Raw genomic sequence first — 27,136 nt, forward strand, 5'->3', positions numbered from 1 at the left:
CAGCTGGTATTCAATGTTGCAGTCGAGCTGTACGAAAAACAGCCCAGGATTCAGACAGTCGGAACATTCCGACAGTCAGAATCCCATACTGAATACCCCCCTAAGTCAGAAGCTGCATTGTCTGTGACAGCATCTATTGCTGGTCCTGCATCTGTGACTTTATGATAATGCTGCTACATATGCGCAAGGGTTGAAAGGCCAACTGTCAGTGCCTGTGACACTGAAATACTGCTTGGTGCATCTTCAGAAGCTCAATCTAAACTTCCCATTACTCCCATAAGATGCAGCATGTCTGTGCATCTTTTCAGCCATTACCCTGTTACATCCCTGTCACCATCCTGGAACACTTCTTACATTTGTGCTGCACTGTGTCCAACTCTATACATACAATATCGGAAGCATGTGTCACACGGAAACATGCACTGAAAAAATCATGACTCTACTATGGTCAATGTTGCATTTCGCTCAGAATCAGGCCCTTTATATTCACCTACTGAGTGCTTGCTCATATACTGTATGTGCATGAATCAAGGCTCTCAAATTCAGGTTGTATGATGAAAGTTGTATGATGGTTCCAATAATGTATAGAAGAACACGTGTATCCCTTGTATGTTCAAACACAGTCATTTACTGGAAACCATTATCACTATAGGAAGTTCTAATTTTCGGGTAAATCTGATTAGGAATGGCATATACATGTTATATTACAGAAATACTTACTTTCTGCATTGTTTGGCAAGTTTATCAGTAGAACCCTCTGCAAACTGTCGTAAACCATAGTCCGTACCTCCAGCAGATCCCAGTTTACAAAGTCCCTGCAATTCAGTATTTATGGAAGTCAAGTATGGTAATCATTATTATAAGAAGATTTTGAAGAGACATCTATCTTGTTATGCTGAGTTTTAGAACTTCTTTATATAGCGCATACATATTATGGAGTGGCACAGTCCAGGCAAATAATTGTAAAGAACACCTATCTGTAGTTAGGGTCACAGTAAAGGGTCTGGACTGTAGGGTCACAGTAAAGAAGGTAAGAATAAATGGAAACAAATGTTAGAGCGGTTAGAAAGACTGAATTGGAACGTTATATAGAAGCAGAAAGAAATAAATCACAGAAGGAGAGTTTCTGAATTCAGTAAATGATGCATTCTGGTGATGTTAAATATTGATAACAGCTCCTACTGGATATGAATGCTGTGTAAAGCCCACACACTAGACGAGAAGGCCCCTTATAGGTAACAATGCGCACAAGACTAGGGAGGACTTTGTTAATGGCGGTCATGCTGCAGCATGGCCCCCAATCCCCACCGTCTCCCACCTCCAGCATCGGTAGGTCTGTATGCACTTTCCGATGCCGGGACCCGCTGCTGCTAATATTGGTGGTGGCGGGGATCATATAGTGTGTATGGGGTTTTAGTATTAGGGATGATTCTGGAGATGAAAATGATAAGAAAATGTAAATGATAGTCTGACAGCTATATTGTTTCATAGGCGCTAGTCTTGAAGAAATGTTTTTTTTTATATTGTTTCATCACCTGTAGCCCCCACTTTTAGAGATGGAATTATGTTCTCCTCTGCTAAGATTAGTCAGTATACTATATGTGGCCAAAGCAGAGTCTCATTAGGAGGCCAATTTATCATTAATCGCATATGTAATGCAATCTGGGCATGATATTAGGATTGCATTGCAATATGCGATTACATAAACGGGATGTACTGTATTAAAAAGATCGCGCAGAGACACGGGCTCTAAAAAGAACCGTCCCTTTGATGAGCTCAGCGAGCTGCTTGGGGTGCTGCACATGCTAGTCTCAATGACTGCACATGCACAGCGCCCATTTTTGTGAAGGGTTCCGGGGGAACCCTCTGGAACTACATATGTGGCGAGTAGTAATCTCTGTAATTCTTCATAATTGTGGTGATATTGAGGCTTGTACTAAAACGGCCCCTAAGGGCGAATTACAAGATGACAATTATCAGGCTTTATAACATTAAAGCCCCCATATACACTAGACAATTTGTTTAAAAGATATTGCTCATATTGGGACTTCTAAACCATATCTTTTAAAAAAGTTGCAGTACTTGTTTCCTAGCACGGCGCCCCCGATTTTGATCGAAGTGCATCTTATGCAATCGCATCGCATGCAATATAGCGGCATGTGAGGGGTGGCGGTACTCATCCTCCGACCTTTTCATACCCCCACTATCCACGGCGGCGTGGAGTGGATTTTAGATAGTGTGGCGAGCGCAGCGAGCCACCGAGCCCGAAGTGTGGTGAGCGCAGCGAGCCCCGCGAGGAAACAAAGATTAATTTACATGTATTCCTCGACCCCTTGCTGCGCTCGCCATGCTTCGGGCTCGGTGGCTCGCTGCGTTTGCCACACTATCTAAAATCAACTCCACGCCAACGTGGATAGTGGGGGTATGAAAAGGTAGGAGGATGTGAACTGCCGCCGTTCGCCACGCTTCGGGTTGGCGTTGATAGTGGGGGTGGTGTTGACAATGGGGGTGCATTTAACATTGTAAGCACCCATCAGGGTGCTTGTACAATTAAAAATTGCATCGCATGGCATTTGCTGGCATGCGATGCTATGCTATGAGATATTTCATTGTACAAGCACTCCTGTTATTTTAACGGGAAGATCGTATCGCACACATCGCACACCACTAAATACGGTATGCGATGGGCGCCGTGCTAGGAAACAAGTACCAAAGTTGCTTAGTGTGTATGCTTACTCTGTGCTACATGTTACATATACTCTATACTATATCATCAAACAGGCATGTAGCAGTGGGGGGAAGCTGTACGCATAATATCAATTGCCCGGGTTTACGGCCGATATCATTAATGATATCTGCAGTATAGCCTAGTGTGTATGGGGCTGAAGTAATTATTGGAGCTATAGAGGCAAATTTATTAAGGTGAGAGTTTTCAGAAGGGTGAGATGTTGCCCCTAGGAATCAATCAGATTCTAGATATTATCCTTTAGAATGTGCTAGATAATTGACAAGTACAACACTTATAAAAACTCTCACCTTAGTAAATTTACTCTGTATATTCAGAAACAATAATAATACTGCTGATGGAGAAAAGGGCTTCAGTTGAGTTTTTTGTAAGGTGCCAGTGCCTTTTGGCTATGAAACTAGTTGTTTAAAGCAGGGGTGATTGTTTAGAGGTCTGTGGGCCTGATTCATACTTGCCCCCTTTTCTGATATTCACGTATTTGACTAGTTATCGGTGGTCTGCGCATACATCCTAGCTGCAATATTCATGTACAGAATGCTTGTGCAGCAATTGAATTGTAATAACAATTGCATTGAGAATGAATTAATTGACAGGAAGAGACCGTTTTGTGTGAGATAACAGGGAGTGATGGCAAAATAGCAGTTGTAGCCATGTTGTTTTAGGGGTGTGTGCCTGCATCTCTGCTCACACATAACATGTCTCCAGCATCTGAGGTACCATTCACTCAAGGAGTCAATGTTTGCATGATTTTCATCCATTGCGACGTATGTGTATGCAGCTGCAGACAGCTGCTTTGGTTCCGGTGGGTGTCTCAGTACAAGTTGTGGCTGCTACAGAATTAACAGATTTACAAATGATCACAGCTATGAAAATGGCAGCTGCAAGTATGAATCAGGCCCTATATACACGGAACACAATCTTATTTCTGTAGAAAATGTTAGAACGCTAAAGATTTTAATGTACAGTAACTCATTGCTTAGGGAGAGAGTCTATAACAGACACCACCACAAAAGCACAGAAACAATTGTGTATCTTCCATTGCATACAGTGCTAAACCCTTTTCTCGTAGCAGAAGTGCAGGTATTGGCATAATTGCCACTCACCACTAAGGCGCGGATCTTTATTTTCTCATTCTTTGTTTTCTTGTAGATATCCTTCAACATGGAGACACCATTGGTGATGATGAAAGTGGCGCGGCTGAGTTTAGTACAGGCGTGAATGAGAGCTTCCACTGCAACCAGCTGGTCTATCTCCTTATCTGAGGCAGTCAGTGCTACCATCATCTCCATAACACCTTGCATTCCCAGAAGTTTGTTTCCCAGATCAAAGGGCCCCTGTAAGATGCCGGACACCGTCTGGACGGCGTGCAGGTTTTTTTCCATGTTTTTTGGGTCAAAATGTCCACTGTTGGAAAAATAACAAATGTCTATTACATGCTTCGCTGGATTAAGGACCTACAGTATTGCTAGATGTATCACGTCTCAAAAGTGATAAATGTAGAGTGAAAAACAGCTAGCCAATCCGCTCCTAACTGCTATGTTACCGACTGGGGTTCAAAAATGACAGGTAGGAGCTGATTGGCTGTTTGTTTACTGTCCACTTTATCACTTTTTGAAGCGTGATACATCTGGCCCCTATTGTCAGTAGCAGAGGAAGTGTGAGCAGTTTTTTTGTTGTTGTGACCAATGTGAGGTGTCTTTAACTAATTTCACTTACATCAATACAGCTATGATTTCAAATCATTACTTGTGTAGGACATATTATACTGCAGAAATAATACAGGGAACTTATTGCTGTAATCCAGAGACATCCATAGCGACATAGTGAATGGGTGGCTTACGTTATATACTCCTCACAAATGATCCTGAAGTTATCTCTCTCTGGATCACACCGCAGGTCATCATATAGTTTATTCACAAGTATAGACGCATTTAATCGGGTGTTCACAGTCAAGGGGAGGCTGTTTGGTAATTCTGGGATCTGACCCAAAATTTTAAGAATTTTCTTCAATCCTGCCAGGGAAAAAAATAATAATATTGAATTATATAAATATAGCTGAGAGCAAGTCTGCCCATAAACACAATCCTGTCTTAAGAGACCAATCAACAATTAAAGTACTGGGAACACCACCAGTCTCCTCCCACTGAACCGGTAGCAACTCCCACCCCCAATAAGTGGCAGCCACCTCTTCTGGATCCATGACCAGATTGTAGCAACAGCACTGAGCAGATATATGGAGGCTGAGGAGATGCTTAGGGGGGCATGCTGTTTTACTGCAGCAGGAACATCTAGTCAGTGCTCCAATACCACCCAGCCAGGGGCCCTTCTCTCCCCTAGCCTAGTGGTCTCCCTCACATTTCACTGTCCAGTGTCCCCATTATCTCACTGCCCCCCTTCCCCATCCTAGTGTCTCCCCCGCTTCCCTCCATAACCACCCTTCTTTCATGATCCAGGATTCCCAACTACAGTTCAGTTTGGGACTTATTAGCTGTTCCCATATGAAGCAACCAGTGCCCCTATCTCCCACTTCCCCCCTTTTCATAATCATTCCTTTATAGGAAAATTAAACCCTAAAAGATTTTTACATTTATCAGTGAGCTGTGATTTCTCTATTTTGTTCGCTTCTTAGAGAATGTCTCATAGATGACTCCTATTTGCTGCCTTTATAGTCCTCTTTTAACACTTTGCTATATATAAAGAGATTTGAACCTGTGTCAATCACAAAGAGAGATTTGGAATGGTCTTTATTCTTCTGGTCTTTGCGTGGGATGTTTTTATTGAGCAGATTCAGTGCCTGGTCCCTGCCATGTCCAGAGACTTTCTTGCTAACAAGCATATCCAGCAAGCAGGTGGTGATCATCCGTAGATCCTTCTTAGTGTCTGTGAAAAACAAATAGCCAGATATGTACCAATTACAATATATATATATATATATACATACACACACACATACATATACATACATTCTATTACAAGAAACCCTTATTTCTGAGGTGCCAACGCATTCTTCTTGGGCTCTGAGCTCTCACCTAATACCAGAGACTCTTCCTTGCCATGTTCCTTCCGATCCTCTCCGGTCAGCGAGTCCACGATGTTCTGCACTAGGTTGCACGTTGCTAGAGCAATTTCCTCATTGTCCACAGCCATAATGCTACAGATTTTATTAAAACCCACAAGGTGTAGAATAGCTGTTGCCTACATGGAATAAAACATTTTGTTTTATTTATTCATTCATTCATTCATTCATTCTTTTGGCTTTCAGGAAATCTTATTGACCTAGTTGCAATGTTTACAGAATCTTTATCTGTCTAGAAACAGTATGCTATATGTATAGATACAGGCACTGTATATGAAGTGTTTGAGATTTATGGAAATTTGCAATAATCTTCATCAGTGGTCCCCAAAGGCACCATAACAGTCCAGGTTTAAGTGATATCCATGCTAAATCACAGGTGCCTAAGTCAGTACCCAGTCAGTTGGCTTATACCGTCTGTGCACACACATGGCTATCCTTAAAACCTGGACCGTTGGCTGCCTTTAGGACCGCATTTAGGTAAGAACTGGGCTACATCTGAAAATGCTCCTGTAGCTCAATGCCCATATGTTTCTAGCATTCCTCCTTTTTATTAAGATGTTTAACAATGTTCCGTACAGTAACTATAAGTGGAAATTATTAGTCATTATAGTGCAAGTTTTCAGGGAGGGCATGTGACGTCTGGTCCGGCCTCGATCAGCCTGCTTCTATCACAGAGCTGTGGAAGGGTCCAGGTTACGCACAAACGGCACACACTGGAAAAACCATTCGATGTTGAGGAAGTTGCCAATGGATTTGCAGCTGTAGGGCGATCTGCTCAATTTTTGAAAGCCATTCGCAGCCTTACACAGGGTGGGATTTCACTCTGGCAGGGTGGAAGACTATCTGATCTCAGGGCTCTGCAAAATTGCAGAGCAGTGATCAGGTTTGAATAACCCCCTTGATCCCTAAAAAAGAAGAAACTGGAAGAAGACTTACTCGTGCTCTATGCCCTGTACACATGCCAGAAAGCGTCCTCACTGCAGAGATAACCAGCTCAGGGTCCTTGGTTTCCACCAACTGCAACAGGAGATTTACACCATTGTTCTGGAATATCCTCTCAGCGCCGGCATCTTCCCTACCCAGGACTATTAGATTGTTGACAGCCTAGAGAAAAGAGCAGGCAGAAAATGTAAATAATGCTACTGTAGGTGATGGGAGAATGTTACATACAGTAAGTCCACTTAGCTAATATCAGGTTAGCGGTCAACTCAAGTACGCTATTTATGCTATGGTCAAATAATACAGCAATCTCCACAGAATTGTAGAAAATAATAATTATATTTTAACACAGGTATATACTGTAATATCTAGGCCATTTTACTTTTTTCCTTTGTTGGATATTTTTTTTTACATCAATAGGAAAAACAATGCATATATTTATTTTTATAGAAACAAGTTCAGTTACAGGCTATAAATAAGGTCCAGATCCAAGGCTGGATTAGAGGAGGAGCAACAGGGGTTGTCATCTCGAGTCCGCCACACAATAAGTGCCCTCAAACACTGCTATTTTATCCAAAGCACTTCCCCCCTCTGGGGCTCAACTGCTGCTTAACAAACTCAGGAGCTCCTCCATATTATTATTATTATCGTTTATTTATATGGCACCACAAGGGTTCCACAGCGCCTGACAATACAGAGATGAGCAATACAGTTAGTCTCAAGGGATAGTGAAGTGAAATCCCACAAGATAGCGTCCAATAGCTCTTCCTCCTCCCACCTGTCACCCCTGTGCTGCTGCTGTTGCTCCTCCTTCACATGCAAACTCTGCAGTTGTCTTTGCGCTACTGTTGTAGTGGTCTCTCTGTCCCTGGAAGAGACACGGGCACCTCTGCTATAGACATGGCTTCTGGACAGCAATGGGCACGGCTCATATAGAGCGATACATATATACAGTATATGGTTATTTTATATAAATGTCTTTATAGCACAGGGTGCCCCACAAGCCTTAATCCGGCCCTGTCTAGATCACACTATTTTCCCTTAATTAGAATTCAGATGCATTATGTGTAATTTACTGCCTGAGGAGGGTATTCAATTAGTGCAGTTTTTCACATAGGTGAAAAAGCGGATCTATTCCAAACCCTGACTATTCAATTGCTGTTGTTTTCACCACTATTGAAGGCATTTTTCGCCAATGACTTAACTTTTGAGCGCAAAGGCATGGCAAAAATGCCTTAAAAAGCATACATTTCTAATGGGGATTGACCCCTAAGAAACGGAGAAAAGTGCTGATTTTTTTGCCTACCTGTAGGTGAAAAATTGGCACTAATCCAATACATCCGCCTGTATTATTACAATAATTTACCTTGTCTCTCTTTTCTTTTTCAGAGTCTGGGTCCAGCAGGATGTCAAACATCTTCTGGACCCGGGAGTCCGTAGAAAACTGAACACGAAGCTGTGAAACAGAGAGAAAGTTGGAACTAGCAGAGGTTCTACACTCTTACCAACACCAGACAGTACAATAGTAATGAATATTACAGACAGTAAAACCAATGCTGTGCTCTGTATTCAGAGGTCCTGCACTTTCCAGGTCAGTGGACAGCAATGCTAGCCTGGGGGCCCTGAACATTTTAATGTAGAGTGGAACTTTTAAAGTAATAAATAATATAATTGTTGTAATAATATAAATATATAAAAGGCAATTTATGGTTTGCAAAAAGTGAGATGACAAGCTTACAGTTGGCCAAGTGTGCATATTTTATTGAAAATTGAATGGACTGTGGGGGTGATTCAGGTTGGTTTGAAAAAGCAAACTCCTTCTCTAATGGACAAAACCACGTGCACTGCAGGTGGGACTGACGTAATTGTGCGGAATTACATATGGGTGAGTTATTTTGTTTCTGTGCAGAAAAAATACTGGCTGCTTTATTTTTACACTGCAATTTAGATATCAGTTTGAAGTACACTGAATTAGGCCACTCAAATGTAACTCTCTGCACGTTACATCTGCCCCACCTGCAGTGCATATGGTTTTGTCCATTAAAGAAGGGGTTAGCTTCTGCAAACCAGCCTGAATTAGGTCACGTGTGTGTGTGTGTGGGGGGGGGGGGGATTGAGAATACACTGTAGAGGAGTAGGTACATGAAACATTACTACTCTTAAGGCCACCATACACTTACACAATTTGGGCACTTTTCCCCTCGGATTCTGACGCAGAGAAATCGGATGAAAGTGCCCAAATCGCATGTGCCTAACCTCCAATTCTGATCAACGGCATGGTTCCGTGCGGATTGGATATTATATCCTGCATGCGAGCCTGCGGCCTGGGAGTCCAACGGCTCAAAGCTAAGCTTAAAAGCTCTATGGTGGTTGTGGGTAATAAAATGATTTATCAAAAATACTCTTTTTAGTGTATTAAAATATATGACAGTACAATGTTAAAATGTAGCCCCACACGCAGTCTCACCTTTTCCTGTATGTCAGTGCCCAGGCGGTGGAGGCTTTCTGTGAATGTTCGATTCCTTGGCTCCAGTGTAGCACATCTCTGAACATCCTTAAATGCTTGGTCCAACTTCCCAAGTTTCTCCAGAGCCTGACAGCGCCGGAATAGGGCCTTTACGTCCGATCCGTCCACATCAATAGCTGCAATTATCAAAACACCATCTATCAACTTCTTTGGCGAATCACGTAAAGTTAAAAAGATGTTACTAATGTTGTTTATTAGTCACTTTAGATCACTGAACATAAGTGAGAAGAAGGTGTAAAAATGACCAGACATCATTTCTGACACTTTATAAAGTTATCAGATATTTAATTCCAAAAATGTACATACAACATGTAGACATGAAAAATAAAGTACATATTTCCATTTTTATAATAGTGATAGTAACATCTATAAAGTGTAAAATTGGGCCTAATTAATAAAAGCTACTTGGACGGGGTTAATATGTTTTATAAGATATGTTTTAGCCACCATTAGCACTGTAGTTAAGGGAATGTAACTTATTCTAGACACAATCTGAACCATACAACAATTAAATGGCATGGCCCTATGTTGTGTTACAGATACAAGGGGAGATGTACTAAATCTTAAAGAGGGATAATTGGAGAGAGATACAGCACCAGCCAATCAGCTCCCTAATGGGATCCAAGGGTGACCACTGCTCTTCCAGTGGAGCTCTGCAGTGCACCTGCTGCTGTTGCAGAGTTAATCAGCTCTGTCCCAAGAGCCCTGCTAACACTGGCAACGGGGCAGGACAGTTCAGCCTGTGCTACAGCAAGTGACGATGCACCCGCTGCTGCTGGACTGTGAGATGGGACCCACTGTTGAACGTTGACTCTGCATGCTGCAGACAGCTGAATCACATAAGCATGACCTGGATCCACCGTCCATTATCACACCTTTTTTTTAAAGAGGATGTACTTACGCCCAGGGCATACATTGGTCATGCAGAGGCGGGGGAACTCATTTCTCTATGCCACCTAATTACACCCCCTCCCCTTCCCCAAATAGGCAGACAGTACCAGTGGTAGGGTTTTGGGCATCCCCCTGCAAACTAGAATGCTTTTCTGTGAGAATTACTTTGCATGACCAATGTGGAGTTTAAAATATTCCACCTCACCATTAGAGGTGGTGGAACTCTGTTCCACCCAGTTCTCCCTCACTTTAACCCCTGCTTACGCCTCTGTTATGTGCACATGTAATTAGTAAATCTTGCTGATTAACAATGACCTAATAATGTAAGTATAGTTACTCTAGACAGCGCTAGATAACCGAACAGTGCACACTTCAGACAGAGATGTGCAGGAGAACTTTGGGCATTTCTGAAATCAATCATTTATGCACAATTTACTGTTGCACCAACTCACCTTTAGTTGCATCTGTTGCTGCTTGAACATAGTTTTCCTATGGAAGAAGAAGACAGAGGTTAAGTCAGTAGAGGCATAATGGAACAATAAAATCAAGGGATCTCTCCTCTAGTAAAGTGGATGAGATTTTTCAACATGTTTGTAGGGATGCCCATTGGTGTGGTTGCCATGGATGGTGATCGCACAAATAGCCATTGATGCATCTAGCATGCTCTGTATCCATATTCTTGGACTCTCACACAGCTCATAAACACCTTTACTTGTAAACTAAGCTAATACCCCTTTCACACCGCTATGCTGGGTTGTGACCGGCTGAGACCCCTTTCATATTGGCGCCGAACCCGGCTTATTGCTGTCACCACAGACGCTATCTCAGCCGGCACTTGGAGATAAGAATTCTCCAAGTGCCGGCTCTTCCTTTGGTGTGAATGGGTGCCAAGACGCATTGACCCAGCTTACCTTTTGGCACTGCACCGCGAGCCGCGTTGAACCTGTGTTCAACCCTGCTCAATTCCCAGGTTTTAATCTGGGTCTCTAGATAAGTCTTATTTTACCAGGGTGCTTTCACACTGCACAGTATCCAGGTTGCTGCCCGTACACATGCAATAACCCAATGATGATGTGTGAAAGGGATACAACTAAGCTCATTAATAAATTTAACATCATTTTATTGATCTACATTAAAAATAACAAACAGTATTGTATGTTTGACAATAAGCTTTTGATGTCTATGATCCAATTAACACACCTTTTTCAGATAGCAGGCCGATCGATTGCGGTACAGAACAGCTAACATCTTCTTATCCTTGATCTGTTTGATGGCTTTGCTATAGCAATCAATAGCCTGATCATAATCGTTTGCTTTGAAATATTTGTTTCCATCTTCTTTAAGTTGAACTGGATCTTCCATCTGCAAAAAGAATAATAAAACAGTAGTATTAGTAGTGACAATGATTGCAGTGTACTACAATTGTACATTTGTTATTGTAATTGCTCTAATTATAAGTAATATTATAGCTCCTTTGTAAAGGAATGTCTATAGCCCCCTACACACGGAGCGACGGAGGAGCCTGTGCTGAGCGACAGGCTTAAGCACGGATCACCCCTGCACACCCGCTATGTGTACTGAGCGATCCATGTGGGGCAGAGTTTTGTCTATGCCAATAAGTAATATGCTGCAATCTTCGCAGCATAGACAAGGCATGCACTGTCTATTCCCGCAGGAGATGGCGACACGTGAGGCTGCGCATCACCATTGTTGTACCCTATACACATATCAATTCTACCCCCAGTGTATCATGCAGCCATGCACTGAACACAGCTGCTGGGGGGGGGGGGGGGGTGGATGCACAGCCCCCCCCCCCCCCCCCATATAGCAGCTGCTGTAAATTCTGCACTCATGCCAGTTTGTTACAACAAGGGAAGAAGGTGATTGACAAACAAGTCTCACAAAAGCATTTATTTATTTAGAGTTTCTTATATAGTGCAGCAGATTCCGTTGCGCTTTACAATTGTAGAAAGTGATAAAACAAACCGGGTAACAACAGACAGATATGGAGGTAGGAGGGCCCTGCTGCAAGCTTACAATCTATAGAATTACAGAATTGGTCCTTTCAGATATAATATACATTAATATATTTTATTAGCATGAACAAAGAACAACTGAAAAGAGACTGGGGTAATTCAGAGAGGATTGCATGGCTATGAATTCGCACGCCGCCCAATTATTGAGACACTGCAAATGACCCAGAGTAAGCATGCAATGAAGTCCTGCTGCTTTTTCTATTTGCATGCCATGCAAGGAAGTAGGATTCTGGGTGTAGAAACCAGCTGTTTAGTGAGAGTGCTAAGAAAAATGCAGGCGTGCCTAGGAAAATGCTACGAGTGTCTGGGAAAACGCTAGGCCTGCCCGAGCATTTTAGGGGATGGTGTGCGATGTCAGGTCCAGGCCGGATATGTCTTTTTCCATTGCACCACCGTGTAAGTCTACTCTGAGCCTGCAGTGACTTGTGCCTAGTGTAAAAATCGGTACTAGCACGGAGCCCACGATTTAGATTGAAGTGCATCTTATGCAATCGCATTGCATGCAATATAGCGGCATGCAATGCGATTTTTAATTGTACAAGCACCCTGATGGGGGCATACAATGTTAAATGCACCCCCATTGTCAATGCCAACCCGAAGCGTGGCTGTGCGATCAGGTCTAGATTACCCAATATGTTGGACAGATGCTGTGACACTGGGGCCGATAAATGTTCTTCACACCATTCATTTGTCTCTACAAACAGCATTGTCTGACCATATGACTGCTGCCTTATATGGGAAGTCACGCTGGTCACGCTGCTCCATGTGTCACTGCCACCTGTCTTTGTTCCAGTCTGTGGCACATGTACATTTCTGTCTGATTTCAGCTGCTTGATGTTTATACGCGTCACCTAGTGCTGTACACAGCCGAGACATATTACAGAGGAATACATCTCCTAGTTCACTATCAATCATTTTACTATAAACTGTATCACGGACAACTGTAAAAAGAATATGTATGAATGAATGAATGAATGAATGTTATGGGGGAAATTTACTAAGATGGGAGTTCTATTTCGCATGGGATGTTGCTATGGACTATCTATTATATCCTTGAAGGTGCTAAATAAATAAGTAGATTCTGATTGGTTGCCCATAGCAACATCCCATGTGAAGTAGAACTCCCATCATAGTAAATTTCCCCCTATGCATTAATCCACAGAGAATGGAGGTGACCTATCTCCTAATGTACACCTACACCTCACATGGGGCCTTATTCTGGTCTGTGCGGATGGATCCAAATATGCGGCAAGGACCGTGCGTCCTAAACCCCGCCTTCCATATGGATCGCTCACTCCGTCCGTACGCGGTAAGAAGCTGTCCGCACGGACCGCACGTGTATTTCTCATGAATATGCCTCCTCCATCTAAGGGAACCGAGTGGTCAGGCAGCTCCCGCAACCTCAGACCACACGGGCATTTCTCCGTGCAAAAGCAGGGATCTGGGCGGGCAGCTGACATCCGGCAATGTCATATGTCCGCCCCCTACACGTGCGTCACGGCCGCATTACCATACGTACGCCCAGTGTTTGCATGGGAACGCCCATGAAACGCGGGGTGTAAACATATGGTAATGAGCCCAAACAGCCCTTCACGCCCCTCTCCACCCCCTGTTCGTAGTGTAAACAATTCATGCGGAATTTGGACGTGCGTCCCGTTCGCACATGCGCAGACACAAAACATCGGCGGACCGACCGCACGCGGACATTACCGCACCAACCAGAATAAGGGCCATGGTCATGCTATGCCTTTCCCTCCAACACTCTCTCTATTGCCATGGTTCATGTCAGGGGTGTTCTAGCAGAGGGAAAAACACGCACTGCACACTCCAAAAAACTAACCACGTGTCATTTCCTTATTTGTGGAATACAGTGTTAGGCCTACACAGGCCCATACAGATGGACACAGGATGCCTTATACAGTATATTATATGTGATTTATATATACAATTAATATTAACTGGTGTGGATTATTAGACAGGCAGTGTCTAGATACTCAATAGGTAGACATCAAAGGGTCAACATGCAAAAGATTGACATGGTCTGAAGGTCAACATGAAAAATTATGACATGCAATATGTTGACATGGTCAAAAAGTCAACACGTGAGAAGGTCAACATGAGTTCTTCCGATATGTTTAGTTTCATGTCAACATGGGCCCCCAATTAGTGTAACGCGTACATCACTTCACTAGCCATGCTTTGTACCTGTTCTTTGCTGATCTCAGATGTAGCCCACGTGGATGGTAAAGTGTGAAAAATCCACCCCCCCAAAAATTGTGCAAAACTCAGGTTGACATTTTCATGTGTCAACTTTTTGTTTATGTTATCATATTGACCATGTTGACCTGCTGAATGTCTCTCTAGACACTGTAGATCTATCAACCGGAACCTCTTTTAATTATGAGGGTCACAGACCCTAAGGGGGTTATTTACTAAGTGGGGAGTTTTTTTGATGATGGGATGTTGCTATGGGCAACCAATCAGTATCTACTCATTTATTTAGCACCTTCTAAAAGATAATAGAATCTCATTGGTTACCCATAGCAACAGCCCCTCTTCAATAGAAATTCCAGCTTAGTAAATAAACCCCTATGGGAGGAATTCAATTAGCAGTGGCAATTTACTATGGGTGGCAAAGGGTGTGAGCCTTGAGCGTTAATGTCCAAGGCTGTTCAGTTAGATCCCCTTTTTCCTGGTGAAATATCGAGAAAAATCCGGAAAATTCCATCAAAGAAATTATAGACTTAGACCAAATGGGGTATCTCTCTGCAAAGAGGAAAAAAACAACTTTTCCCCAGAAAATACAATAAACAGAGCAGGAATTCCCAACGTCGGTCTTCAAAGCACACTACAGTGCAGGATTAAGTAATATCCAGTATTCAGCACAGATGTTTAAATCGAAGTCACCTGTGCTCAAGCATTGATATCACTAAAACCTAGTGTTCCTTGAGAACCGAAGTAGGTAGTTCCTGAAACAGAGATTCAAAATGAATATTAAAGATGATTTAATAAAACTGATATTACATGATTTAGCAACAATAGCCATATATAGTGGCAGTGCCTCATGGAAGCTTTAATCTATTAATATATTTATGTGTTATTCCATGGCATTGTATTCACCCATATATAACTATGTTTTCAAAATGAAACAGGGTGATGATCTAGGTTGTGTGGTGTGTAGTATCTTATTGGTAGAGCTTCATAGAAAGGATTTTCTTAGAATAACCCTAATACACCTGAACTGCCTCATATACAGTATATACTGTATTGTCAGCACAAATATTAACAAACCTATGATCTGGGCATATAACACGTACCTTGGCCGGCATATGATGTCACAGACTTCTCCTTTCCTCTGTGCTTCTCCAACATGGGGTTTATGTCTTCTGGGTTATATATAGAAGTGAATGAAATGGTCTATTCTGTGGAATGTGGGTCCTACAAACAGGCACAGGGGGGTCCTGTGGTGTGGAAATGTTCATAGTGATAGCGATGAGACAAATACAGTTACAGGGCTAAACTGAAGTAAAGCAAATCAGTAGTTATTCCTTGTCATATATGTTACTAGCTTAAAGGACATTCAATATTTGAAAAGTTTGTAAAGTAACAGAAATGCCCCCCTGTCACAGTGAGTAAGCCCACCTGCCCTGCCATGTAAGGAGGTGACAGAAAGCTGACCACTGGGACAACAGCAAGAATGAAGTTGATGTAGTGGGAGATGATCCAGAGCAGCTGTCAGTTTTAGAAGCGTGTGGCAGCTTCTGGAACATGAAGTGATGCCATAGCATTAGACCAGGCTGATTCACTGATGATTTTTAATTCAAACAGGCGCATGGAGCTGATGCAGATTTGTGAGCAAAAAGCAAAATCGACTGAAAAAATAGTATGCAAAAATAATATATCAGCATATCCTATATAATAAAAGGTTAATACTGCCCTCAGTGCATGGCACTGTTCTGTGCATACGTAGTACAAGTTCACACAAGGCTAGGGGGATATTTATAATTGGTGCAGTGTGCGTGGTGCCCATATTGCACCTTTGGTACTTGTGTAGTTTAAACACCGACGGCCGGGTTCCCGAAGCCCGTTGGCTATTTTCCCTCGTGGGGGTCCACAACCCAGATAGAGGGAGAATAGAATAGGTGGCGAGCGAAGCTCGCCACCGTGCCCGCAGCGTGGCGAGCGCAGCGAGCCCGCAAGGGGCTTTGTTGCGCTGGCCACGCTGTCTGAGACCAGGCAGTCGGGATAATGACTGTCGGGATCCTGACTGTCGGTGAATCATACCACACCCATTGTTTGCAGCCAGCATCGATAGAGAAACTTGCTCAGCTGCGTGAACATCGGTGTTACTTACAAATCTGAAACAGGCTCTAGTACTTTTGGAAGTAGGCTGCAGTCTAACCCCAACCCCTCCCTTTCACAATAGATTAGACCCCATTAGATCAGACTCAAACAAATGCTGCTGAGTAAATGCTATCAATTAGAAATAGAAACTACCATTCATTGATGATGGTTTCTAAATGACACCATCCCTTGGACTTTAAACTTCTTAAAAATATTTGTAACTGTAGTGACAGGAACACAAAGCTGCTTGGATGTGGTTTTACAGTCATTATCTTTAACATGCTTGTCTAATAATTTCTTTCTCATCTCCTACAAATACTCTATCATTTGCTTTCTCTAGACCAGGCATTCCCAACCACGGTCCTCAAGGCACACCAACAGTGCAGGTTTTAGTGATATCCAGGCTTCAGCACAGATGGTTTAATCAGAATCACTCAGGTACTAATTAAGTCACCTGTGCTCAAGCCTGGATATCACTAAAACCTGCACTGTTGGTGTGCCTTGAGGACCGTGGTTGGGAATGCCTGCTCTAGACCATTTTCAGTGCGGTGCACACGATGATACCACACAGCAGAGCAGTGACGTGCGGTGAGGTTAGGGTCAGGTGAGGCAGGCGCTATTTGGGACATAAACAGCGGGGACAGTGACAGCAAGGAGAGTAAGAGAGGGGGATGGGAGAGAGTGACAGCGGGGGATGGGAGGGGAGTGATACTGGGGAGAGTGACAGTGGGGGATGGGAGAAGCGACATTTGGGAAAGTGACAGCGGGGAATGGGCGAGAGTGATATCGGGGAGAGTGACGGTGGGGGATGGGGGAGAGTGACAGCGGGGGATGGGGAGAAAAGTAATAGCGGGGAGAGTGACAGTGGGGGATGGGGAGAGTGACATCGGGGGATTAGGGGAGAGTGACAGTGGGTATGGGGGAGGGTGACAGTGGAGAAAGTGACAGTGGGGGATGGGGGAGAATGACAGTGGGGGATGGGGGAGAGTGGCAGTGGGGTCATAGGGCTGAAGCATTACTTACAGTACTTTTGAAGCCTGCCTGGGCTCCAGCAGCATTGGCGGAGGGAGGTCAGTCGTGCCACCCGATGGAGGGGATACAGCCGGCCCAGGGTGCAATGGTAGCAGGAGGAAGGGAAGCCAGGCCTCCCGGAGGGCTCCAGCGATACAGTCGCCGCAGCATGAGCTGGAGGAGAGAGGCCCAGGATAAGTGTCTACCGCAGCAGCGTGATAAGAGAGCCACGGCTGCGGAAGGAGGTGATCCAGGCCACCCCGACATGCCAGGTAAACCCACTCCTCCTGCTCTCTGCGACACTGCAGGCAACACAGCTCCTGCTGGAGCCTGTCCTTCACAAGTTCCCCGGCCGCCCTCCGCTCCCAGCACTGCAGGCGTCCCTGAGCGTCAAGGCTCTGTTGCTTCTGCCCCAGCAGCAACTCGCTCTCCGCTCTCACACTGCCATTAGTGGGTCCAGCAGCCTCTGACCCTGCCGCGTGTGACAGCGGATCAGTCTGTCACACTGACACTATCACAGCTGTCTCAGTGACAGGGGGCGTGCTTTGATATGGGTTGAAGGCACGTCCCTGTCACTGATGCAGATGTATAGGTGCCGCATCCCTGTTGATTTTTAATGGGCTTTTCAGCCTCTTTTTGTGCCCACAACTTATCCCCGCCCCTCCCTGCTGACAGTTTTCAACTGTCAGTTGGAGGCACAGCTCCTGCTGCCTCCCAGCCTTCCCACAGCGTCTCACACCATAAATAAAAAAAATACTAAGAATATATTTATAACACAGTATTTGTGTTATAAATATCATCTTTTTTTTTTATTATTATTTATGACAGGTGAGGCACTGCCTCCCCTGACTGCACGTCCCTGCAGCAGAGTGATTAATTTTCTCCATTAATAGACAATGACCAACTAGAAAAATTAAGACATGTACTGTATGATGCTAATTCAAAAGGAATTCTGGCATACATGACTAATATCATCACTTTTTAGGAAGAATTGTTTTAATGAGCTGTAAGGGTACCAACAAATTTGTCCATGACTGTATGTCACACTGGGTAAGGACAAATCTGTATACGGTACATTTTGAGTGAAATACTTTTTGGCAAAATACATTTTCATGAAATACTTTGCACAGACAAATAATAATTTAAATTTGATAAACTTTATTATGTGAACAACTGAAAGCAAATATTTATTTTATCGTTTTTTATTGTTTCTATATTTGTTCAATTTGCCCATAAAGATTGAATGTACAGTTGTTTTCAAGAACTACACAAACAAAATCTTTAAACCTGGATAATCATATTTCTGAGACATCTTCTATGCAGGGCTGGTGCAAGGTTTCTAGACACCATAGGCAAAGCTCCACAATTCTGCAGCTGCTCTCCCCAATACCCTCCACACAGCCACTCACATACATAATTAACTTTTTCAAATATTATATTAATTTTGTATTTATGAACAACAAATATTACATGGTGGTCATGCAGTGAGAATTGTTTTAAGTAATAACGCAGACTGGGGTGAAGTGTCAGCAGCATTCAGTTCCGACCTTCAGTGGTCTAAGGCTGCCTAGTGGTGGCGCCGGCCCTGCTTCTAGGCTTTTGGAGGGTTCGATTTTCAAGTAAAACAGTAAACTTCAATCAAACAAATTCAACAACACAATTGTATTAACATTTTATCAAAATAGATCGAAAACTTTGAAACTTATAACAAATAAACATCATGAACTAAACATCAATATTGGCTTAGAGATCCATGCTGTGGTCCTGGAAACAAAAAACTGAATGGGAACATTAGGTCAAGGAGTTCCCCTCTGTATTTTGGAAAGTAATTTTGCTTCCGGACATATTTCCTAAAAGATAGAAAATACAACTTCCAGTCAGTGTTTATTATGTAAATTTATCTACAGATGTAAAAAACATTTAAACACCATGTAATACACTGTGACGATTTGAGGAATGAAAATGTCAAATTTCACAAAAAATTAAGGGAAAACGGGTCGACACCATTTAGAGCGACATACATTGGGTCAACCACTGAAGGTTCCCATGCCTTAGGTCTACACAGACAAAAGGTCGACATGCCTAAGGTCGACAGGGTCAAAAGGTCAACACACACCTTAGGCCGATATTGGGAAGGTCATCCGTCAAAAGGTAAACATCTGTTTTTCTAATTTTTTGAGCCGACAGGCGGTATTTCATGCCCTAACGTTGACTAGGGCTATGGGGGAGAATATAATAGTGTGCCGAGCATAGTAAGGCACCATGCCCGAAGCATGGTGAGCCCAGAGAGCCAAGCGAGGGGACCAATACCGTCCATGGTGAAAACCTATGTCAACATTTTGACCTTCCAAATGTCGAACTAATGCTTGTGTCAACCTTTTGACCCTGTAGACCGACTGTGTCCTAAGGCCTTTCGTCCGTCAGTGGTCAACCGAATGTATGTCAACCTTAATTTGGTCGACCTAATGACCCATACCCAAATTAAGTGCTTGATTATGTTTTTACTTGCAGTACAATTCTCTACAATTAGCAGCACTGGATATCCTATTGTCAGTGTTGGATTCATAGAGGGCTATTCAATGCCCTGATGGTGAGTTATCAACGGCGAGAAGTGCTGATAACTAGATGTCAATGTCTAGGTGGAAACGGCGGCAGACTCGCAAACCTCGGCACTTAAGGGGATCCTCGCCATCCTCTCACAGCGACTATTTGGCCCAAACATTGAATACGGCGAGTGGTTATCACGGGGAGGATGGCTCTTATTGAATAGCTCATAGGAGTGCAAGCATAGTGAAAGCAAGTGCTAGAAAAGGTTCCATCCTCTGTGAAGGGCAGCAGCTAGGGGAGTGGCAGTCAGCCCTATAGCGTAGGTGCTACAGGGTGGTATATCAGTTGGTAGGGACAGTTCCCAGTGTCTTCCTTCCCAGTACAGTCTCTATTGTGTCTGGTACAGGTATGATATATCTGGGGAAGTGTAACTCCGTGTGTGTGTATCCCATCAGTCCCCTGTGCCCATCTCACCACCCCCCGGAACCCTAACATCCAATCCAGTCACAGTGATCACATACCTCATTCAGCTCACTGTTACCACATCCCCATTTTAATGACCCTTCCTATCCTGCCCCTTGCTCCCCATTCAAAATGTTGTCCTATCCAGACGGTGTCCTCCACCATTTCACTGATCCCCTCATCCCAGTGTCTCCCAAGGTCGACATGCAACAGGTCAAAGGGTAGGCATGACAAAGGTAGATACACATCCACATTTTTTGGGACTTTTCCATACTTTACCATCCACGTGGACTATAACTGTGAATGGAGTAAGGCACTAGACCCAAAAAATAGCGAGCCATGTGTGGGTACACAGTACAATAATTGGGGGTCCGTGTGAACAGGTGTCACAATGACACAATTTTTTTTGAAAAACTCATGTCAACCTTTTCATGTGTCATGTCAAACTTTTGACCCTGCCGTCCTATTGCATGTCAACCTTTTGGTGTTGACATATTGACTATTATCTAGACCAGGCATGGGGAACCTTCGGCCCTCCAGCTGCTGGGATGTGTAGTTCAACAACAGCTGGAGGGCCGAAGGTTCCCCACCCCTGATTTAGACCCTGTCTATCTAATAATCTGCATCCAAATAAAATATGACATGCTATATAACCGCATGACATACCACTTTTTGAATGCTCACACTTGCGATCTGTTTCAGTCACATTAGTCAGAGATGAAATCTCCATGCTTTGGCATTCGCAATCTGTTAAAAAATAAAATTACATTTATTCATTGTGTATAAATATACAACATATGTAAACTGTCCTCAAATACAAGCACTGCAGGGACTTGTACATAAAAGTAGAAGCTAAAACAGCTTATGTTATTGAATAACTGCATACAAAACGTATCAGGAATCTGGGATGAAAGATTTGAATGACTAACATTGGATAACATAAATGGACTTCTCAAATCTAATTTGGCTTACAAGGGTCTGGAGTCCTGTGTCATTGTGAATAGTTTGTGTATACATATATATATCACCTTAAATAATTATTAAAAATGACCTGCTAATAACTTGTATCATAAATATCAAATGGATGTGTTAACATTTTGTAAGCGTGAAAATACATATGATTATGTAGCAAATATACCTCTATTGGAAATAAATATATGCGTACTCAATTAACATAAGTGACAGTGTACAATTACCATTTCAGTGGAAATTCTTTGTCACATCCTCTTTCAAGGGGAGGTTGGCAGACAATTAATATGAAATCTGGCAATGAGTGTGTGAGGACCCCAGGATCTTTGTGGCGGTGCAGCTCACTTTATGCCTATCGCATACCCCCCCCCCCCCCTTCTGAGTTCCAAAGATCATACAGGAATACAAAATACAATACAAAAGTATTACCTTTATTTTATACACTGGTTATACGTGTAAACTCAGTAATTACAGTTTATATACAATATATATAGGAAGACCGTTAGCATTAGTCATGTTGGCAGAACCTTACCATGTTATCCCTCAGGATAGCTTCCGTTGGGCATGCGGGTAGGACATGGAAAGTCCACACTCCCAGCTCTATCACTCAAATCTCTCTTTCTCTCACTTTCTGTGAATCCCCCTCCTAGCAACACCTCTCGCCTCCCTCAATAATTATTAACTCTTCCAATGCTGGACGCAGTTGTATATAAATTTAACAGGGTCTCCTATTACCGGTCCAAGGGCTGATTAAATCTCCCAGTACATCTTGTTCTTTTGAAGCTTGGAGTTTTAGGCCTGTGTCAATAACCATATCCCTGTGACATATTTGCGGCACCCAAGGCACAGATGGAACCCCTCTCATTCATTCCCGGCGCCTGCCAGAACCTACCCTCTGGCGAGCGTTTGCGGACAGGGACTCCATTAAACTGAGACACACGTGCGTCTCACTCGCATCCCAGTCTCTCGGCGGCAGGGCAGCGGGTCCCTGCCCATCTTTGCCTCAGGGAGACAGGAAAGGTTGGGGGGGTGGGGGGTGGCAGGCACCCAGAGGGGGAGCTCCTTTGCCGCGGGGTGTATGAGCGTCTTGTGCACACGCGTCCTGGCGGGAGCTGGCGGCTGGCAGGGGATAGTTTCACCAGCTTCTGCAAATATGAAGCCAGCTACATCTCAGCTCTTTATCATCCACATTGCTAAACAAGTACATGGGGTAATCTTCCTGGGGCATTAGGGTGGCAGAGTACACACAGGGCACCTTCTCCTCCCTTTTCCCCAGCTTGATAGATGGGACCGCTTGAGGCAAGGTGTTGTTCCCCCTTGAGGTTGGGTAGGGGTGCAGTACTGCCCCCTCTGCTGGGACACAGTCATTGTAGATGCCCTGGCAGCTGGTTTCAAAGTTTCCATTTACCTCCTCTGCAAAAGGGAAGGTGTACTGCAGCTGTTTTGTCTGCACCCCCATCCTTTGGCTACTAGCCTCCCCCCAGCTTAGTACAATGGTCAGTTGCTTGTAGCATTGGCTGACAGAAGCTTTCTGCCTCCTGTGGTGAGGTCTCAGCAATCACAGTAAAAGTCTCTGAGCTCTGCGACTACTCTCTGGTGCAGCACTGACCCTGTATACTGGCACTGCTCTGTCTAATATGTGCTCCATGTGCACCACTCGGTCAGCACCATGTGGGACCACACCATCAAGCTCTGCCACAATACCTGACAAAGGACCTACTTCCTATATACACTGAATGCATGTAGTAGGTCATCCTGTTGCTCACACACCATCTAATAAGTGAGTGCTGTGAACATTCTTCTGTGGGGGTGCTGTATCATTGCTTCCATTCTGCAAATAGATGTTCCACACTCAGTTTTGATAACAGAGCTTCCGATTCTGCACACTACATTTCCTCCACAGTGGACCCCTCGGTCGTCCACCCAGGTGGCACCATCAGCTTCTCCTCCCTCTGGGTTCTCTTTCCTGGGTGCTGGTGCAATGGCCTCAGCTATCTGGCTTCTCTGCATCCTATCAGTTTTCTTGCAATTACCTTCCCTAAGAGCTAAAGTTTGAACAGTGTTGCTGCGCTTTCACTTTCCAAAGCTAGTTTATACATTAGTAGCCAATTAGGGAAATAGAGGCCACTTCACAAGCACAAAATATCTAATGCGGAACCCAAATCTCCATTATGTCTTTTGGAATACTCAAGTGCTAATAACCAGATGTATAGCTGGGTACACACTGGGCGATATATTGTTAATTATATGAACGATGTTGATATCGTTAATGATACCATGTGCATTTAGTCCAATGTGTATGTTCATTATCAATAATAACGCGCACGGCTATGGGTCATTAACGACTCCCTTTGTCATCTGTACATGCAGCTCAATCTAACAATATCATCAGCGACTGCATGTACAGGGCAGGAGGCCAGTGACGTCACTGACTGATATATTGTGAACAATATCAGTCAGTGTGTATATGTACTTAATCGTTCTCCCGTGCGAAACTTCCAGTGTGTACCTAGCTTAAGACCTTTACACATTATTTTCTTAGTGAACTGAGATGCTCTTCTAAAACTGAGCGATAAATTTACAAAATGCAATATCTTAACAACTTGTTATCAGACATAAAATACTTATTTGCATAACTATCAGTATTATTGATTTTTTGGAATTGTTTTTATTGAAGCACCAAATGCAAGAGATATTACAGATAATTCCATACAAGGTCATAACCATATAAGCAATGAGCGAATTAGCGTATATACAATTACATGTTATGTATATGATTACAATTATACAGAAATAGTAAACAATAACAATTATTAAAAGGTACAGCAAAAGACTGGCAAATAAACAACAAAAAAGAAATAAATAAAATTGTGTCTCTCTCTCCCTACCCCCGCCCCCCACCCAACCCCCATCTAGTTGAGTGAAATAGATCTACATAGTAGTATTGTTAATTGTTATTGGTGGGTCTCTACCTGTGAGCCGTAAAAGATACCACTAAGTATTTTGTAAACCTGAATGGATTTGATGTCTAATTTCATATTATAATGTGGCAATATAAGTATCCTATATGATATAAAAAACTTTTCAGCTTTTTCTGTTTTTCCAAGGAAACCTCCACCCAATCCATGTGAAATTAATTGAAAAGCTTTGTTTTTAATAAGGAGAAGGATGTATTGTTGTGGATATCTATTAGTGAAGGATTGTTTTTTTGTGGTGGCACTTATTGCTGTCAGCAAAGTCTGCATCCAGCAGGGATAATTTAAAATATTGCCCATGCAGCGTTAAATGGTATGTAGTTAACCAAGTGAGTTTCAGTATAGCGTTTAATTTGGAGCCAAAAACCTCTGACCATTGGGCAGGACCATAGACAGGGAAATAAGCCTGCATACTCAGTACCACATCTGTAACATGTATGTGTTGTAGACCTCCCCATCCCAAAACTTCGATGAGGTGATTATATATAGGTACGGTGTAGAATATTAAGGAATTAACCCACAGGAGAAGTTGAAAGCCCGCAGCAAATCTCTAATAGTAAGCTAAGGGAAACTCTGAAGCCACTGAGTCATTCCGGTATTGGTGATTTAGGTCTATTCTGAAACAAATATAATAGTTAGAGATAGATTTCTTTACAACTGGCGGGACAGATAATAAAGTGTCAATTTGATTACTCCAGTCTATGTCTGAAAATGATCGGACTACTGCGTTTTTTATGTTTAGCTTGCAGGAATGCCAGGGGGTAACCGGAAAAGTTTCCCCAAAAGTTAGAACTCTACAGTTATTTCTATCTATTAGGCATCCAATATGCTTGATATCGCCTACACACCAGATGGTAAATGGATACATTGCTCTGAAAAAGAGAAAATGTGAGCAGCGCACATTGGATGATCTTAATTAATACATATTATAAAATATTACATATAAAATACATAAAAATAAGTCCAAACCAACCCCTGGGATCTACAAAATTCTTTTAAACAAAATTCCACCCAATTGACACTCTTTCTGGTATTGCACCACCTGCCTTCCCTGTTTGCGGACCAACAGAACAACACTCTCTGCGAACTGTCTGTAATTTGTGCCAATTTGGACCGACTTTGTGGAAATTCAGTGGAGGACATATGTACCCTATCACGGGTGGTAAATATCCTATTCATATTGTAAACTTGCCTAGGGCTATCATAGGAATGGACTCTCCGGTACATCCATAATTTATGGGGGTTCCCTTCAATTGATTCTGTTCTTTTTATGTATTTTATATGCAATATTTTATAATATGTATTAATTAAAATGTTGTCAAAGATCATCCAATCTATTCTCAAAAAGAAAAAAAAAATCATTTGATTTTCATCACGTGTGCGCTGCTCACATTTTCTCTATTTCTTGTCTATACACGGAACTTACTTCCCCGTTAACAAAGCAGCTGCCAGAAAGTCAACTCCTGGCGAGTGCCCCCCAGCTCTGCCCCTTTGGGACAGTCCTATTCCTTGATACATTGCTCAGCCTTGTTAAAAATCTGGATTGTTAAGAAACGGTAGAAATAAGGATTTATGAGAATTAGCGCCAGGGGCGGATTGGCCCACCGGGAAACCGGGCCGTTTCCCGGTGGGCCGGCACATTTTAGGGTCATAGGGGCCACCCAGCCTCCCTGGCTTGGCCGCGGCCCACCAAACCGCCATCTCCGCGGTTACCAGCACGGCCGCAGCAAAATGCCCTGATTAAACATGGCTGCGGGAGGGCTGGTGCGCATGTGCGGCCGCACACAGCACCTCCCGCGGTGCTTACGGCCGATTGAAACACTTCCGGGTTTCGCGACACCACCCTCCTCCAGTCCCCGCCAGCGGAGCTCTGAAGCCGCGCAGAAATGTATGTGAGCGGCTGCAGGGAGAGAGAAGCGGGATTCTTAAGTAATGTCCACAGCTAGTCTGCTTTCATTGCCGCTTTGAGTGCCCTAATGGATACTGCTGGGGATCAGAAGCAGCGGTTGGGTGCCGGGCTCGGGGAATCAGCAGCCAGAGGAGCCGAATGACAAGCAGAGCAGGCAGGGATCGAATGTGTTCCTCACTTGATTTGTATGCCTGGGGGCTCCACTCTACACTCTCCCTGCACAGGCTGCTGCTGCTGCTGCTAAACTTCCTGTGACAGTCAGAAGAAAGAAGCTGAGCTCCAGTTCTATAAAGGTGGTGGCTGAGGGCATGATTCATCGGGGTATACTGACAGGTAATGACTTCCACTGTACAGTGTGTTTGTCACTGTGTGTGCATGTTAGTTTGCCCTCCCCTGCCCATTTCTATGACAGCAGCTGTAATGGGGTGCTTTCAGACAGGACCCTGACACTGCAAAATGGCACCTAGCTGCTCTGAGATTACCATCCCTGGCCCCACTGCCCCCAATGTACACCATAAATCTCCTCTCACCTGCTCTTCCACCCACCCATTCTCTCTCCTGCTCTCCCAGTCTTCCTCCTCTCTCCTGCTCTACCATCCTTCCTACTACATCCATACTCCCAGATCTAGCCACACTAGTAACCATGCTCCCCCCAATTACAGTGCCCCCCCTGTCATTTTTATTTGGATCATGCATTAGAGTAC

The 27,136-nt window shown here is 43.5% G+C and overlaps 2 protein-coding genes across 17 annotated transcripts in view; both read right to left on the reverse strand.

Annotated features, from left to right (window-relative positions):
* UNC45B (unc-45 myosin chaperone B) overlaps positions 1–15,628 on the reverse strand; it is a 29,562-nt gene extending 13,934 nt beyond the window's left edge. Inside the window, exons 1-11 of the mRNA XM_083171158.1 lie at positions 15,533–15,628; positions 11,380–11,541; positions 10,632–10,668; positions 9,229–9,404; positions 8,128–8,217; positions 6,759–6,926; positions 5,776–5,941; positions 5,456–5,626; positions 4,587–4,758; positions 3,850–4,150; positions 721–815 (exon numbers count right to left, since the gene is read on the reverse strand). Coding sequence (XP_083027284.1) covers positions 721–815; positions 3,850–4,150; positions 4,587–4,758; positions 5,456–5,626; positions 5,776–5,941; positions 6,759–6,926; positions 8,128–8,217; positions 9,229–9,404; positions 10,632–10,668; positions 11,380–11,541; positions 15,533–15,544 — 1,550 coding nt within the window. The 5' untranslated portion in view covers positions 15,545–15,628. The remainder of the gene's footprint in view (positions 1–720; positions 816–3,849; positions 4,151–4,586; positions 4,759–5,455; positions 5,627–5,775; positions 5,942–6,758; positions 6,927–8,127; positions 8,218–9,228; positions 9,405–10,631; positions 10,669–11,379; positions 11,542–15,532) is intronic.
* Positions 15,629–18,738: 3,110 nt separating this feature from the next.
* The window catches only part of TEX14 (testis expressed 14, intercellular bridge forming factor), a 165,425-nt gene continuing 157,027 nt past the window's right edge, over positions 18,739–27,136 (reverse strand). For 11 of the 16 annotated variants that reach the window (XM_083173874.1, XM_083173885.1, XM_083173883.1 and 8 more), the window contains 2 exons: positions 21,246–21,326; positions 18,741–19,420 (listed from right to left, as the gene is read on the reverse strand). In XM_083173874.1, the coding sequence (XP_083030000.1) occupies positions 19,362–19,420; positions 21,246–21,326 (140 nt within the window). In that variant the 3' untranslated portion in view covers positions 18,741–19,361. Of the gene's footprint in view, positions 19,421–21,245; positions 21,327–27,136 lie in introns of all 16 variants that reach the window. The other 5 variants (XM_083173875.1, XM_083173877.1, XM_083173884.1 and 2 more) reach the window with 2 other exon arrangements.

The sequence above is a fragment of the Crinia signifera genome, chromosome 2, assembly GCF_055691185.1.
Source record: "Crinia signifera chromosome 2, ASM5569118v1, whole genome shotgun sequence".
In the NCBI taxonomy this organism is placed as follows: Eukaryota; Metazoa; Chordata; class Amphibia; order Anura; family Myobatrachidae; genus Crinia; species Crinia signifera.